The sequence below is a fragment of the Rhinopithecus bieti genome, unplaced genomic scaffold (assembly GCF_001698545.2).
Source record: "Rhinopithecus bieti isolate Rb0 unplaced genomic scaffold, ASM169854v2 scaffold_69980, whole genome shotgun sequence".
Taxonomy (NCBI): Eukaryota; Metazoa; Chordata; class Mammalia; order Primates; family Cercopithecidae; genus Rhinopithecus; species Rhinopithecus bieti.
The window spans coordinates 748,994-764,825 of NW_016826299.1; the positions used below are offsets into that span (position 1 = coordinate 748,994).

The 15,832-nt window shown below is 41.8% G+C and overlaps 1 protein-coding gene across 1 annotated transcript in view; it reads right to left on the minus strand.

Moving 5' to 3' along the window:
* The window catches only part of LRRK1 (leucine rich repeat kinase 1), a 150,778-nt gene that overhangs the window by 81,204 nt on the left and 53,742 nt on the right, over positions 1–15,832 (minus strand). The window contains exons 3-4 of the mRNA XM_017863388.1: positions 11,725–11,888; positions 2,187–2,358 (exon numbers count right to left, since the gene is read on the minus strand). Of these exons, the coding sequence (XP_017718877.1) occupies positions 2,187–2,358; positions 11,725–11,888 (336 nt within the window). The remainder of the gene's footprint in view (positions 1–2,186; positions 2,359–11,724; positions 11,889–15,832) is intronic.

A 15,832-nucleotide genomic window follows, 5' to 3' on the forward strand; every position in this document is an offset into this window, starting at 1 on the left:
TTAACTTACTCCTGACCATGGCTGACTTCCCTTCCAGCTTGGGAACTCCTTTGGAGGAAGTGCAGGGATGGTACACACTATTTTTCGCATCTCTGCACTTTCTGCAAAGTCCACCACAATGGTCTGAAATCCTTCAGTCCTCAGCAGCTCTGCTCAGAGTTGAGCTGAAGACAGGATGCTCCTGGGAGCAGTTGAAAACCAAGATGAGGTTCAGCCACACTTCCTGTTCTGCAAAAGCAGGCAACCCAAGTCCTTCCCTCACTTGTCTGCCAAGTAAACTCCTATTCACTCTGCAAAGCCCAGGTCAGATGTCAGCCTCCCTTGGGAGACCCCATCCTGCATCCAGACAAACCTCCCCCTGGTGTGTTCTCCCAGACCTCTGCATAAAAATACTTCAACCTCAGCATAATTACATTGCACAATGTTACTCCTTTCTGCCTTAATTTCCCCTGCTTGGCCAGGAGGTACTAAAAGGCTGGGAAAATCTTTTAAAAAATTCTCTGTGTCTCTCAAGTTCTACAAAGTGCTCAGCACTTGGCAGTATTCAATAAATATTAGCTAACATTAGGTGACTGAGTCAGCTGGCGTAGACTCTTCAGGGCTAGAACAGAGCTAATCTTGGGGCTCCCTGAAAAGAGGCAGGTCAGCCTTTGGCTCCTCAGGGGCACCCGAGCTCCTCTCTGCCCTCCTATGTCTTGTCTTAGTCTGCTTCTCATGGGCCCTAAAATTGCCCTGATTTCTGCCCAGAACGTCATTCTGCCTTCAGACACATGAGGGGAACACCAGCTTGGAACCAGCTCTGAGCACAGATCTATCAAAGCACACAGCTGGAAACTCTCAAACAGGCTGCTATATAAGGGGTGAGGCCCAATGCAGAATGAAAAGAATGGGGCTTCTTGTTTAAAAATCATGGAACATTTTAAGATAGTGAGTACACAGTATTAAACAAAACATGGGCCCTTCTAGGTGCAGGGCCCTGGGGGACTGCATGTTCTCCCACCCAAGAGGTGGGCCCTGACTCCCAAGCAAAATCCTAACTCCCAAAGACCACTGCTAGGGTGTGCCTCAACCTATAACTGTAGCGATGCCTGCCTAGACTGGTGCAGTGTTTCTGAGCTAAGACCACCACAGGAAATTACAGGAGGCCAGGACATCTTGAGTTCACCAGAAAAAAAAATAGTTCCTACAAAAGCAACATAGTGTGGTACACAAATACAATGGAATATTATGCAGCTATCAAGTCACAAAAAGGCATGGAGAAACCTTAAATGCATATTGCTATGGGAAAGAAGTGAGTTTGAAATGGCTACATACTGTGGGATTCCAACTAAAGCGATGTTCTGGAAAAGGCAAAGATACTAAAAAAGATTGGTAGTTGCCAGGGGCCAGGGGAGGGAGGGAGGGATCGGGCCAGGGGAGGGGTGGAGCACAGAGGATTTTTAGGGCAGTGAAACTGTTCTGTGTAATACTGTACTGACGGATACGTGTCATTATCCATTTGTCAAAACCGATGGGATGTACAACAGCAAGAATGAATTGCAAAGTAAGCGATGGACTTTAGTTAGTAAGAAGGTATCAATATTAGCTGATCAATTGTCGCAAATGTACCACACTAATGCAAAACAGAGTTATAGGGAAAACCGTGTGGAGGCGGTATGGTGGAGCTCACTTCTCTGAGCTTTGGTTTCCTCATCTGAAAACCATGGCCCTGAAATATAGCACCTGCCTCCTAAGACTGATGCATCCCCATCTCAATACAAGTTACTAGCATGATTACTCTGTCTCTCTTACCTAGACATTCTTGTGTAAGTGAATTAGGGATCACCTGTTTTCTGTTAACATACCTTCAAATCATTAATTCTGGAACTCTGTACACTCCAATCAATTTTTTCCATAAATCTAAAACTTCTCTAAAAAGACCAAGGTTTATTAATTATTTTTTTAAAAAGCAATGTTAATTACATTCTTTATGAAATATGGTGTTTGAGACTTTCTCTTATGAGTTCATGGGAGTGAGAGGTGGGATGTGGCTAGCAGGCAAGCTTCACTTTGTTTGGGTGTCAGTGGCCTGCCCTGGATTTCTTGATCTCATTATTGGTGAAAGCATGAAGAAGTAAACATTTTGGGGTGATGCCTAAGAAGAGGTGCCCTGAGACATGGTTAAGAGCTCGTGCCCTGTGATTTACCTGGTAAGGACTCAAGCAATTCCTGCACAATGGCCGTGTGCCCAAAATACGCTGCTACCACAGCTGGGTTGTCATCCATGGGCTCGGTGGGCAGCTCCACCAATCTCTCGCTGAGTAGATAGCGGACCATCTCCAGATCCCCATAGGCCGCTGGAATGCTCAGAAGCTGGCCCTGGCCAAAACAGAACAGGGCTTCAGTGAGATTGGCTCTATTAGGAACTGCCAAGAGAACTGATGTTAAACGCTTCACCAGGTCCCAGGGCAGGGCTGGAGTTGTATTGTCCAGAATGGCAGCACCTGCCAAGTGTGACTGGGCAGCACTTGAAATGTGGCTCCTCAGAAGTGAGAGGTGGAGAGTATAAAATCACATGTGAATTCAAAGACCTAGTACAAAAGGGTAAGCTAGCTCATCAATAATTTATGTTGATTACATGTTGAAACAATGATTTTAATATATTCATGTTAAATAAAATAATATTAACATTTTATTTGTTTGTTTCTGTTTGCTCCTTTTTTTTTTTTGACAGGGTCTCTCTCTGTTACCCAGGCTTGTTCACTGCAGCCTTGACCTCCCAAACTAAAGTGATCCTCCTGCCTCAGCTTCCTGAGTAGCTGGGACTGCAGCCACGACACCGGCTAATTTTTTTTTTTTTTTTTTTTTGTAGAGACCAGATCTTGCTATGTTGCTAGCGCTGGTCTCGACCTTCTGGGCTCAAGTGATCCTCCAACCAGAGTACCTGAGATTATAGGTGTGTGCTTGTTTACTGCTTTAATGTGGCTACTAGAAAATATGATATTACACATGTGGCTCGCATTTGCTGCTCTCGACTACCTGCTTCATGAGGAAGGGGATGGTGCACATAGCCCTTTCTGGCATAGAGCCAGAGCTCAGTAACCACTTGGGACATGTTGAGTCAGTCCTGGGAAGAGGGAAGGCAACCAGGCCCTCTGAGGAACCATTCTGCATTTTATTCATAAATGGAATGTGACAGACCAGGGGACTTCACAGATCTGAATCCAGGGACAAAGATCTTCCAGCAGCATGCAGAGGGACTCTTGACTTGGTGGCCCAGAGGAAGGAAAGGATACAGTAGAAACTGGACCCAAACCTGAGTTCCTGCTCATTTCCAGTCCTTCTGGTACGTAAAGGTCCTATGAGGCGGGCCATGTATTAATACATCAACAACAATGTGGAGGTTCAGAGAGGTTTCAGAGCTTGCCCAAGACCACATAGCTAGTAAGTGGCTATCATAAACCAGTGTAAAAGTGGTCTTGACTTATCACGAGCTCTCTGGGTCAGAGAAAAGCATGCTCAGATGGTGGCTAGATTGGCATGTTAAGTGTTTGATTGCATTTCTGAAATGTCAAGTCCTTTGGCATCTGGCTGCCTCCTATGGGCTTGAACATCAGTGTGTTCAAGCGGGTAGATGGGGATTCCCCATTGGAATGGGATGGCCAGTGCCTCCATCAACACTTATTGAGGATCTACTGTGTGTGAGAGGTGAGACTGGGCACTGAGGATGTCAGGGGCCATTTCTGGTCTCCACAGATTTACAATTAATTTGAGGAGGGAATATGTATAAGCCCCCAACAAGCACATTTGACTTGCTGAATAGTTTATAACACAAGTGTGTTTGGAGATCATTTTAGGTGAGTTGGGTAGGAATGGGTAAATGGAGCCCCCAGGAAAGGGAATGGACATTTATCAAAGCTCTCATCACGTACCAGATTCTGGACTGAGTACTTTATTCACATGGCTACATTCAATCCTCCTAACAGTCATGCCAGGAATGTGCCTGTATTTCTATGTTACAGAAGAGTAAATAAAAGCTTGCCCATGGTTAGGGAGTTTATCATCAGCAGAACTGCTCAGGGTTTGAACTGGGGTGTCTAGCTCTAAAGCCTAAGAGTCTCTGTTGCATCCAAGACTTCCTGGAAACATGGGACTTGGAGGAAGGCTCAGGTTCTGTAAGTGGAGTGAATGGGCTGGCAGTGGGAGCTATGCGTGACAAGTGAGGATAGGAACAGTCTAAGGGGCTGGGATCAGGTGAAGGACAGTAGACTCATATATTCAATACGATCAGAAAAGAAAAGCCCACCTACCTGCCACTCTGCCCAGGGTGAGGCCCAGTAGCCCTGTCATTCCAGGAAAGCATTTGCATTATGGAGAAAAGCCACAGTGATTGATTAAATGCTTCACTGCACACAATTAACAGCTGTCTAGACTAGGTCGGTTAGAGGCTTAAAAGCCCCATCCTCTAGCAGTGGTAAGTGATGTCATAGGAGGCAGCCCAAGGCCAAGAGGGACCCAGACAGTGGGAAAGGTCAAAGCTGGCTTTCTGGCTGGAGTCTCCATAGTGAATATTTTAAAAAATTCAAACGGCACAGAAGAGTATAAAGCAAGAAGTAGGCATCTCTCTATGTCTTTACCTCCCAATTGTCCTCTGCAAAGGACACCTTCCAGAACATATTTATTTATAGTACTCACAGGTAATCTCATGTACAACTGAATGCTTTTTTCACTTAATTCATTATGACCTTTTAATCATCAATATAACACACCTGCACACCTGCAGAAAAGTGCAAATATTTTAAGTGTTCAGTTTCATGCAAGGTATTTGAATACACCCATGTAACTGGCCTCAGTCCAAAGACCAGGACATCACCTGTGCCCAGAAGCCCCCTTTGTTCCTTCTAGTCACTGCCCTATGGTGAGGAGCCACTATACTGACTTCTAACATCATAGATTAGCTATTGCCAGTTTTTAAGTGCTGTGAAAGTGGAATTATACTTCACTTTTTTTTTTTAACTTTTTGCTTTGAAATAATCAGAGATTCATGGGAAGTTACAAAGATGGTACTGAGAGGACCCTAGTATCCTTCATCCAGTTTCCCCCAATGGCAACATCTTACATAATTGTACCAAGATACTTGACGTTAGTACAATGTGTGTATATGTTCTGCATTTTGTCACACGTGTAGACTTGAGTAGCCACCACCACAATCAAGATACAAACCTGTTCCATCACCACAAAGTTCTCTGTCATGCCACGTACCCATGGTAGTTTCACTTATCCTCTTCCTCTTCACCATCTCTAACCCCTGACAAACACTAATCTCTTTCCACCTCTATAATTTTGTCATTTTGAGAATGTTACATAAATGGAATCATAGAGAATATGATCTTTTGAGATTGGCTTTTTTTTTTTTTAAACTCAGCATAATGTCCTGAGATCCATCCGAGTTGTTGCATGTTTCAGGAGAGTGCCTTTGTATGCTTAGTAGTACTCCATGTATGTTTCAGTATTCACTTACTGAGAGTCTTTGGTTGTATCCAGTTTTGGGTCGTTACAAATAAAGTTTGTATGAAACATCGTGAGCAAGTTTTTGTGTGCGTGTAAGTTTCCTCTCTCTAGATTAAATGTTCAGGAGTTCAATTGCTGGTTCATAAGTGTATTTTTAGTTTTTTAAAGAAACTGACAAACTATTTGCCAGCATGATTGTACCATGTTACATTGTTGGTGGTAACACATTAGAGATACCCCTTCTCTGCATCCCAATCCGAATTTGGTACTGTCACTGTTTTTTATTTTTGCTGTTCATAAAGCTATGTAATGACATCTTATCGTTGCTCTAATTTTTATTTTCCTAATGGCTAATGATGTTGAACATCTTTTCATGTGCTTATTTGACATCTATGTATCTTCCTCAGTGAAATGTCTCTTCACATATCTCATAAATTTTCTATTTGGATTGTTTGCTTTTTAATGTTGAGTTTTGAGAGTTCTTTATATATTCTAGCTATGAGTTCTTTGTCAGATAAGTGATTTGTAAATATTTCTCTCAGTCTGTAGTTTGTTTTTTTAGAATCACTGTCTTAGATATTTCTCAGAGAAAAGTTTTTACTCTTGGTGAGGTCCAGTTTACCAATTTTTGTTTCATAAATCATTTCTTTTATGGATTTTCTGTATAGATTGTCATGTTATCTACAAATAGAGACAGTTTATTTCTTTCATATCTGTGTGCCTTTTATTTCATTTCCTTGCCTTCTTGCATTGGCTAGAATTTCCAGCAATATATTAAATATATTGAATAGTATTTTTTAAATTCAATGATATTATAGTTGCTCTTGAGTAGAACTTGCAGCATTATATTGAGAGTGGACATTCTTGCCTCGTTCCTGATCTTAGGGGAAAACAGTCTTCAACATCAAGAATGATGTTAGTTGTAGGTTTTTGTCAATATTATTTATCCAATTGAGAAATTTCCCTCCTATTCTTAATTTTCTAAGAGTTTTTGAGAAACATGGTATTAAATTTTGTCAATTTTTTTCTGTATCAATTGATATGATAAGATAACTTTTCTTTTTTTAGTTTATTAGTAAAGAGGATTACATTGATTGATGATTGAAACTGAACCAACTTTGCATCTCTGGAATAAACTCCACTTGGTCATGGCTTATAATTCCTTTTAAATATAGCAGAATTGTACTTGGTAATATTTTGTGAAGAATTTTTGCATCCACATTCATAATGGGCATTGGTCCATACTTTTTTTAACACCGTCTTTGGTTTTGGTGTCAGGGTAATACAGCCTTGATGAAAGTGTTAAAAAATGTTCCCTGTTCTATTTTCTAGAAGAGACTATGTAGAATTGGTATTAATTCTTTAAATGTTAGGTAGAATTATCCAGTGAAGCCATCTGGATCTGTAAATTTATTTTGGGGGGAAGTTTAAAATTATGAATTGAATTTTCTTAATAGTTAAAAGGTTATTCAAATTATGTATTTCCTATTAAGTTGTGGTAATTTCTACTTTTCAAGGATTTGTCCATTTCATCTAAGTTATCCAATGTATGTGTTTAGAGCTATTCATAATGTCCCCTTATTATCTTTTTGATATCTGCAGGATCTGTAATGATGTTCTGTGTTTCTCTTCTGATGTTGGTGATTTTTGTCTTTTGGATTGTTTTCCCCTAAAGGCAATGTTTCTCTTTGACTACCTTCAAGGTTTTATTTTGTTTCGTCTTTAGTTTTAATAAGCTTGACTATGATGCACTTGGAATGGATTTTTCTGGGTATGTCCTGTTTGTTTTCAACTTCTTGAATCTGAGCATTTATGTCCTCTGCCAGTTTGAGAAGTTTTCAGCCATTGTCTCTTTGAGTTCTCCTTCAGTCTTGCCTTCTGTCTACTCTCCTGGGATTCTGATGACATGAATGTTAGATCTTCTTTTAAAATCCTCACATGTCCATGAGGCTCTGTTCATTTTTTTCAGTCTATTTTCTTTTGTTCTGGCTTTTTTTCCAGAGTGGGTAATTTTTACTTTTCTGCCTTCTCCCTGATTATTTCCCCTGTCCTCTCTTCTCCATTCTACAGTTGAACCCATTCATTGAGCTTTTTTTTTTTTTTTTTTTTTTTTTTTTTTTAATTTCAGGTATTGTACTTTTAAGTTCTAAAATTTTCATTTGGCTCTCCTTGTGTCTTTTATTTCTTTGCTGAAACTTTCTATTATTCCGTTTGTTTCAAGTGTATTTATAATTGCCCACAGAAGCATTTTTATGATGACTGCCTTAAAATCCTTGTTAGATAATTCTAATGTTGGAGTCATCCTGCTCCTGGCCTCTCTTGGTCATCTTGTCTGAGTTTGCCATCTTTCTGGTTCTTGGTAATTATAAGTAATTTTTTTTATGGCCTGGATATTTGGGGCATTATGATTTAAGACTCTGGATCTTACTTCAATCTTGTGTTTTGGCAGGCCTCCTCTGATGCCGCTCTGGTGGGTAAACAGGGATGCCCCCTCAGTGCTGCCTGGTGGGGTGGAAATCCGGGGGCTATACTTATAATCAGTTGATCCCCAGTAAGCAGGGGCTCCTTGTTATTGCTGGGCAGAGTTGGGACTTGAGATTCTCCTCCAGGCCTCCTTCAATTCTACCCTAGTTAGATGGGGAACGCATGTCTCATTACTGCCAGGCTGGGTGGGGACAGAAGTCCAGGTTCCCCACATGCTGTCCACTGATGGTGATGGGGGGATGTTGTCACCACCTGCTGGGGATTAGCACCCCAGCTCCTCACAGCCTTCTCTGACACCCTGGGGTAGGGATGATTGAGGTGCCTGTTACAGCCTGGCAAGGGTGGAACTCTAAGCTCTCCACCTGGCCTTTGCTGGTGAGAGGTAGGGCCGGGCTGCAAGTATATTTCTGCAGTGTTTGGCCGAAGGGGGTTTGGTGATTGCCTATAAGTTTCCTGCCTGGCTTTGCTGTGCCTTTCCTGGTGCTTTGGTTAGAGAGAGCAGGCTTTCCTTGGATTTTTTTTTTTTTCTCTGTGCCAGTTTGTGTTTCTGGATTGCCAACTTCCTCAGTATCTGGTTTGGGACGTATGAGATAAAAATAAAACCCAAAAACGTACTACTGTGATTTCCTCGAGTACTGAGACCACCAGCTAGTCTGCCTTCTTTTCTCCAGCTTTTAGAATCCTACGTTTGTTTTACATGTAACATCTAGAGCTTTAGTGCACTTAGTGAGAAGAAGAGGGCAAAGTAAACAACCTCCATGTTCCCTCCATCTTCCCAGAAGCAGAAGTTCTGCACATATTACATTAAGTTACACTGGAGTTCTTTCCAAAACAGCTGCTAGAGATTATTTTGTCCTTTTGGAGTGCTGTGTGGTATTCTAGGACCTGGACAGACTGAGATTTCTGTAGCAGCCTTCTCCTGTGGATGGAACTGTTAGGCGGTTTTCAAGGTTGTGCTATCTTAAACACAACTTGAGTGAACATCCTTACACATACACCTTGGTAATTTTTTTTTCAAGTAAATGTGTAGGGGTAAGTTCCTAGCAGTAGTTTTGCTGGGTCAAAGATGATGAAATTTGAAAATTTGATAAGCATTTTCAGATGGCCTTCCAAAGAGGCTGCACACATTCTTAGTATATTCCTAGTAGCATTGAATAAATGTTGTGTGTAGGTTCCCATAGCCTTCCTTCTGATTTTTATCAAACTTTAAGGTGTCAATCTGATTAGCTTAAAAATGTTGTTTCATTTTTGTTTAATTTACCTTTCTATAAACTTTAAGAAAGTTGAATAACTTTACATATGTGTACCATCCATCTGAATAGCGTTCAGGTGTGTGTGTGTCTATTTGCCTATTCATATCCTTAGTCATTTTCATTCCAGGTACTGTTCTCACCTACTCTTGGTATTGAGGTTGTGTTAGCTTCATCAAAGGAACAGGGGAGGGAAGTGTACCCTCTTTTTCTATTTTCTGGACAAGTGATTATATTATTTGGTAGAACACACCAGTAAAACCATGTAGACCTAGAATTTATTTTGTCAGAAGGTTTTACATGATTGATTTATTTCCTTCACGGTTGAAAGACTATTCATGCTTTCTGTTTCTTTTAAAGTTAAATTTTATTTTATTTGTTCATTTCATCTAAATTTTGAGTGTTTTACATAAACTTGCTCATAATACATTCTGTTATTATGTTTTAATGCTTGTATAAACTGTCGTGAAGGTCTCTTTTATATTCCTGATTTATCTATTTCTTCTTTTCATCTTTTACTCTCACTAGAGATTTTCCATTTTATTAATCTCTTCAAAGAACCAATTTTGATTTGGTGGTCATTTCTACTTCTTTCTACTTTGCTTTCTATTTCAAAACTTTCAAATTATTTTTACAATTTCATGCCTTCTACTTTCTTTACCTTTATTTTGCTACTTTCATGTCCTGTTGTCCTTTTGAAAATTATATTATTATTTCATATTGACTTCAAAAAGCTCTTTGTCAATGAAGGATATTAGCCATATACCTTCTCCTTTTGCATCAATCCTTGACTCTTAATTATGGTATTTTTTTGAGCTACAATTTTACATTTTTATGAAAACACAGATGTATCCATCCTTTTCCTCACTGTCTTCTTAAAGTCCAATCAGCTGGGATTTCATCAGTGCTGTATTCAGCGGAGAGGCAGCTTTCTAGGAACCTTTTCGATTTTGAATTGCCACTGTCCATGATGCTATAGAAAAGAGACCCACACCCAGGACTCTGTTTTCCTTTATTCAAATATTGGCAAGAGTGTCCTTTCCCAAATTATGATGCCACTCTCTTTAACAGCTTTTCCACCCTCAGGATGAAATCACATCCCCCTTGGCTCTCGGGCCCCTCCATGATCATCTTCCCCCATCAGCATCTCCTGCTGCTGCCACATCGCTGAATCTGCACAGCTCTGAAATGAGCCACTATCTCTGGCTGCTTGGCCACTTGGCAGGGATACCAGGCTGTTTGCTGCACAGCTCTTCCCTGCTTGAGGCCACTGGTGTCCACCCGAAAAGCCCACAGCTCTGACCTGCTCATGTGCACAGCGCAGCTCTCCCTGTGCAGAAGAATGGTCCTTTGCTATATCCACCATGAATTCCTAATCAGAGGGATTTCAAATGCCTTCCTTCTGCTTAACAATTCCCAAGCATGCTGTACTGCCCCTCTCCCAATCTCTTACACTTCTGAGAACAGGTTGGAGTTTTAGGAATTGAATGAATTCTAACTATCAATTAAATGGAGACATGTTAAACCTGTCCTAATCAAAGTAATGCAAATAAAACATCCTTAAGGTATTTTCATGATAATAGCCAATAAGAAGCTCCCACAAGGGCAAAAAACGTGGTAAGGGCCCACTCCAATTGTTGCTGGCAGGGTTAATCTGTAGAAGATTTTTGGAAAACAGCTTGGCATGATTCCAAAACTTTAAAAGTCCTCATATCCACATTTTCAATCCTTGCACATCTGTGCTAAGAAAATAACATTACAATAAGAAAAGAATTCGGCAAAAACATTCAATAGAGCATCATTTATATTAGTAAGAAATGAGAAGCAATCCACATATCCAACCAAGATAAATAGCCAGGAGAACACATTCCCTGTAGATGGAATGTCATGTATCCATTGAAGGAGACGCCTATAAGGAATTTTTAATCATCTGGAAAATTATTAAAATAATATTATAAAAGTACAAGCAGCAGCTGCATAACCATATATGCAATCTGGCGGCATCTATATTAGACACAACAACAACAACAACAATGTATGCTCAGATCGGCAGGCTGGAAGAAAATACAGCAAAACCGTTAAGTGGGTTTTAGGGTGTATTAGAAATTTGATTACTTTTTTGTCCCGTTTTTCCTACTTTTATATATTTTCTACATTTTATTTTCCGGCATGTGCTACTTTTATAATGACAAAAAGCGTAAAAGAATACAGTAGGTTAAGTCTCTGGGTGGCATTTTGTTCTTTACATTTAAGTGACCCCACCCCTGTCCCTCAAAGCCCTCCCATGAAAAGGTGGCAGGGGCCTGCTTAGGTGATAGCAGACTGAGAAGTCAATTGGAAAGGAAAGGCGCCCACAAGTGTATATGCAAAATAAGGCATTTCCAGAACACAGTAAGAACGCTCATTACAGTTATGACAAGAACGAGAAAATCATCTGAGCGGTCACCTTCATCCAGCCCAGGTCTGCACTGGCGGCTGCAGGGGCAGGTACTCCCCCTACCTTTTCCAGCTGGGACGTGCACTGGTCGCAGGCCTCCTTGAGCAGGTCCCGGGCGCCGCAGCGGTCTCCCTGCCTGTACGCGGCGCGAATGCCTTCCGTCCTAGGGGACTGCGCTGTAGGGTCACCGCCTGGCGTGGACGCTTTGCTGCCCATGTCCCCGGCACCTGCGTGGGAGGAAGCGCACACACACAGCGTCACCGTCAACTGCCTGCGTGCTCTTGAGAATCATCGTAGAACACAGCAGAGGGATGCGCGGTCCATTGCACGATCGTGGGGGCTTCAGGAAGAGAAAGGCATGGCCCTGCAATGCTCCCTGCACTCGCCGCCCCGCGAACTGCAACCCTGCCTCAGAGCCCTTCCGGGGCTGGTGTGAAGCGGGCTGTCTGCGAAGGCACCGGGCAGTGAGCACAGCTAGGAGGATTCTGCAGTAAGACTGCCACCTGGAGCCCTTCCAGGGCACCGGGGACAGCTGCCTGCGGGGGAGCGGCCGGGCTGACCTCACCGACAGCAGCGGAGGAGTAGGGGCTTTGGCGAGAGAGCTGGAGGTCTCAGCCAAACTGTCCCGCTGCTATGCCCACAGGGGATAGAGTATTTAGTGATGGAAGAAAGGCCAACTCCTGGGGGTGTGGAGATCTGGACGCTTTCCTTGCCTGCCTAGAAAACCCCACGAAGGGCGTGGGATTTAGAATCAGCAGCCCTCACTCCAGACCTGCTCTTGCACAAACGCGCTGCGTAACAATCTGGGACAATCCCGAAACACTGGGCCTCGGGTCGCGCTGGTTCACCAGAGCACTGGGCTGCTCCAGGTCATCTGAGCACCTGGTGCCACTCAGGAGGAGAGGCCAGCCTTGCGGGAGGCCACGATCCAGCACCTGGGCCGTTCTACAAAAGCGACAGTCATTTACTAAGCGGCCATGATGGGCAGAGCACTCGCTGGGTGCAGAAGGAGCAGAGGGAAACGAAGGCGGCCTTTTGCCCTCCCTGAGCTTCCACTCTAGAAGGGGTTCACAGTGAGGGTCTGTGGACCCGGAAAGGCTAACAGGCTTCAAAAGTTTCCTGAACATCCTAAAATTGTACACAAAACTGGATATGTGTGTGTTAATTTTTCTGAGGACAAAATTCAAAACTTTTACCAGATTTCCAAAGAGGTTAGGGAACAACAGTAAAAAGCTTTCTCTCCATAGATATTACAGAAAAGACCGCAATGGATGAGGAGTTAAATTCTGGTTGCGTGGAGTGACAGCAGAAATAGGGAAAGAATACTGTTGTGAAAGGTGATCATGCAAATTGGATTATTGTTTTTACATCCAACTAAAACAGAGCTGAGAAGCCAAGAAGAAAAAGCACTCTGGGCATATAATGTTACTCCAAAAATATAATTCTCTACAAGTCCGACTACTAAAAATGTCTACTACAACTAAAACCAGTTTTATCTAATAACTACTAAAATGACTCTAAAACTAGCTTTACCCACAACTGTCACTTACCCATCATAACTTGCCAACTCTCCAAAATCTTGCTAATACTAATAAATTTTCTTGTAAAACACCCCTAACATTTCTCCTTTTTATTACAAAACTGCCAACCTTCTCTTTATTCTTCAAACATACCAACTCTCTCTCTCTCTCTCTCTCTCTCTCTCTCTCTCTCTCTATATATATATATATATATATCCCAAATTACAATTCTTATATCCCAATAAAACATTAGATTTTAAAAATCTTTTGAGGCTGGGCGTGGTGGCTCATGCCTGTAATCCCAGCACTTTGGGAGTCTGAGGCAGGCAGATTACTTCAGGTCAGGAGTTCGAGACCAGCCTGGCCAACATGGTGAAACCCCGTCTCTATTAAAAACACAAAAATTAGCTGGGCGTGGTGGTGTGCACCGGTAATCCCAGCTACTTAGGTGGCTGAGGCATGAGGATCACTTGAACTCAGGAGCCTGAGGTTGCAGTGAGCTGAGATCACAGCACTGCACTCCAGCCTGGGTGACAGAGTGAAACTTTGTCTAAAAAAAAAAAAAAAAAAAAAAAAAATTCTCTTTTCATTTGCAACAGCATGGATGGAACCGGAGGTCATTATCTTAAGTGTAATAAGCAGGCACAAAAAGACAAATATCGCATGTTCTCACTTATTTGTGGGAGCTAAAAATTTGATCACATGGAGGAAGAGAGTGGAAAAATGGGAAAAACAGATAACAGACTGGGAAGGGTGAGTGTGGGAGCGGGGAGGATGAACAAAAGTGGGTTAAAGGTTACAAGCATACAGCAAGAAGGAATAAATTCAATGTTTGATAGCAGAGTAGGGTGACTATAGTTAACAAAAATGTACTATATTCAGGTGATAGACACCCTAAATGCCCTGACTGGATCACTATGCACTATATACACATAACAAAATGTCACATACACCCCACAAATTTGTACAAATAAAAAATAAAATTAAAATTTATCTTTATATTTTTATTTTGACTTCAACACAATCATTCTTGGCCAAGTTCACACAGCCAGTAGAGGCAAACTGGGACAGAAGTTTGGTCTCCCAGCTCTCAGGCTAAACCCACCCCATCTTTGTGCTGCCTCTCTGAAGGGATGAATAAAACAGGCTTTGGATTGATTTTCTTCTTCTTTTTTCCTTTTTTTTTTTTGAGACACAGTTTCACTCTGCCTCCCAGACTGGTGTGCAGTGGCACGATATCGGCTCACTGCAATCTCCACCTCCCAGGTTCAAGTGATTCTCATGTCTCAACCTCCTGAGTAGCTGGGATTACAGGTGCACGCCACCAAGTCTGGCTAATTTTTGTATTTTTAGTAGAGACAGGGTTTCACCATGTTGCCAGGCTAATCTCAAACTCTCGACCTCAAGTGATCCACCCACCTCAGCCTCGCAAAGTGCTGGGATTACAGGCGTGAGCCACTGTGCTTGGCCTTGTTTTTCTTTTTAAATGTAAATGCATAGCACAGTTGGCTCACAGACATACACCTCACAAAAATGAATAACATAATGGCAGCTAACATTTGAAAAACTGAAAACATAGTTTAGGATAGTACAAAATCACATTCTTAGAAAAAAATGTAACAAAAGATTGGCAAGATCTGTATGCTGAAAACATAAAACATTGCTGAGAGAAATTGAACAAGACCTAAATAAGTGGGAAGACATCCATCTTCATGGATTAGAAGACAGTACTGTTAAGATGTCAGTTCTCTTTGATTTTATCTATAGATTCAATTTAATCCCAACTATGATTCCAATAGGGTCATTTTTTGGGGAAAGAAATTGACAAGCTGATTCTTAAATTTATATGGAAATTTGAAAGACCTAGAATAGCCAAACCAATCTTGAAAATGAAGAGAGTTGGAGAATGTACACTACCTGATTTCAAGACTTTGGCAGGATGGAGTTGGAAGCCATTATCCTTCCAAAAAACAAACTACAAAGCTATAGTAATCAAGACAGTATGGTACTGGGTATAGACAAATGGCTCCAAGGGACAGAATAGAGGGTTGAAAAATAGAACTGTGCTTGTACATCCAATTGATTTTTGACAAGGGAGCCAAAGCAGTACAATGGGAAAAGCAAAGTCTTTTCAGTAAATAGTGCTGGAACAACTGGACACCCTCATTTAATAAAAAGCAGCCCTGACCCCTACTTTTCACCAGACACAAATATTATCTTGAGATGGCATACACATGTTCATTACAGCACTATTTACAATAGCAAAGTCATAGAATCAACCCAAATGCCCATCAGTGATAGACCAGATAAAGAAAATGTGGTGGCTGGGTGCCGTGGCTCACGCCTATAATCCCAGCACTTTGGGAGGCCAAGGCAGTTGGATTACCTGAGGCCAGGAGTTCAAGACCAGCCAGGCGAACATGGTGAAACCCCGTCTCTACTAAAAATACAAAAAATTAGCCTGGCATGGTGGTGGGCACCTGTAATCTCAGCTGTTACGAAGGCTGAGGCAGGAGAATTGCTTGAACCTGGGAGGCAGAGGTTGCAGTGAGCCGAGGTAGCACCACTGTGATCCAGCCTAGTCAACAAGAGCAAAACTCTGTCTCAAAAAAAAAAAAAAAAAAAAAAAAAAAAAAAAAAAAAAAAAAAAA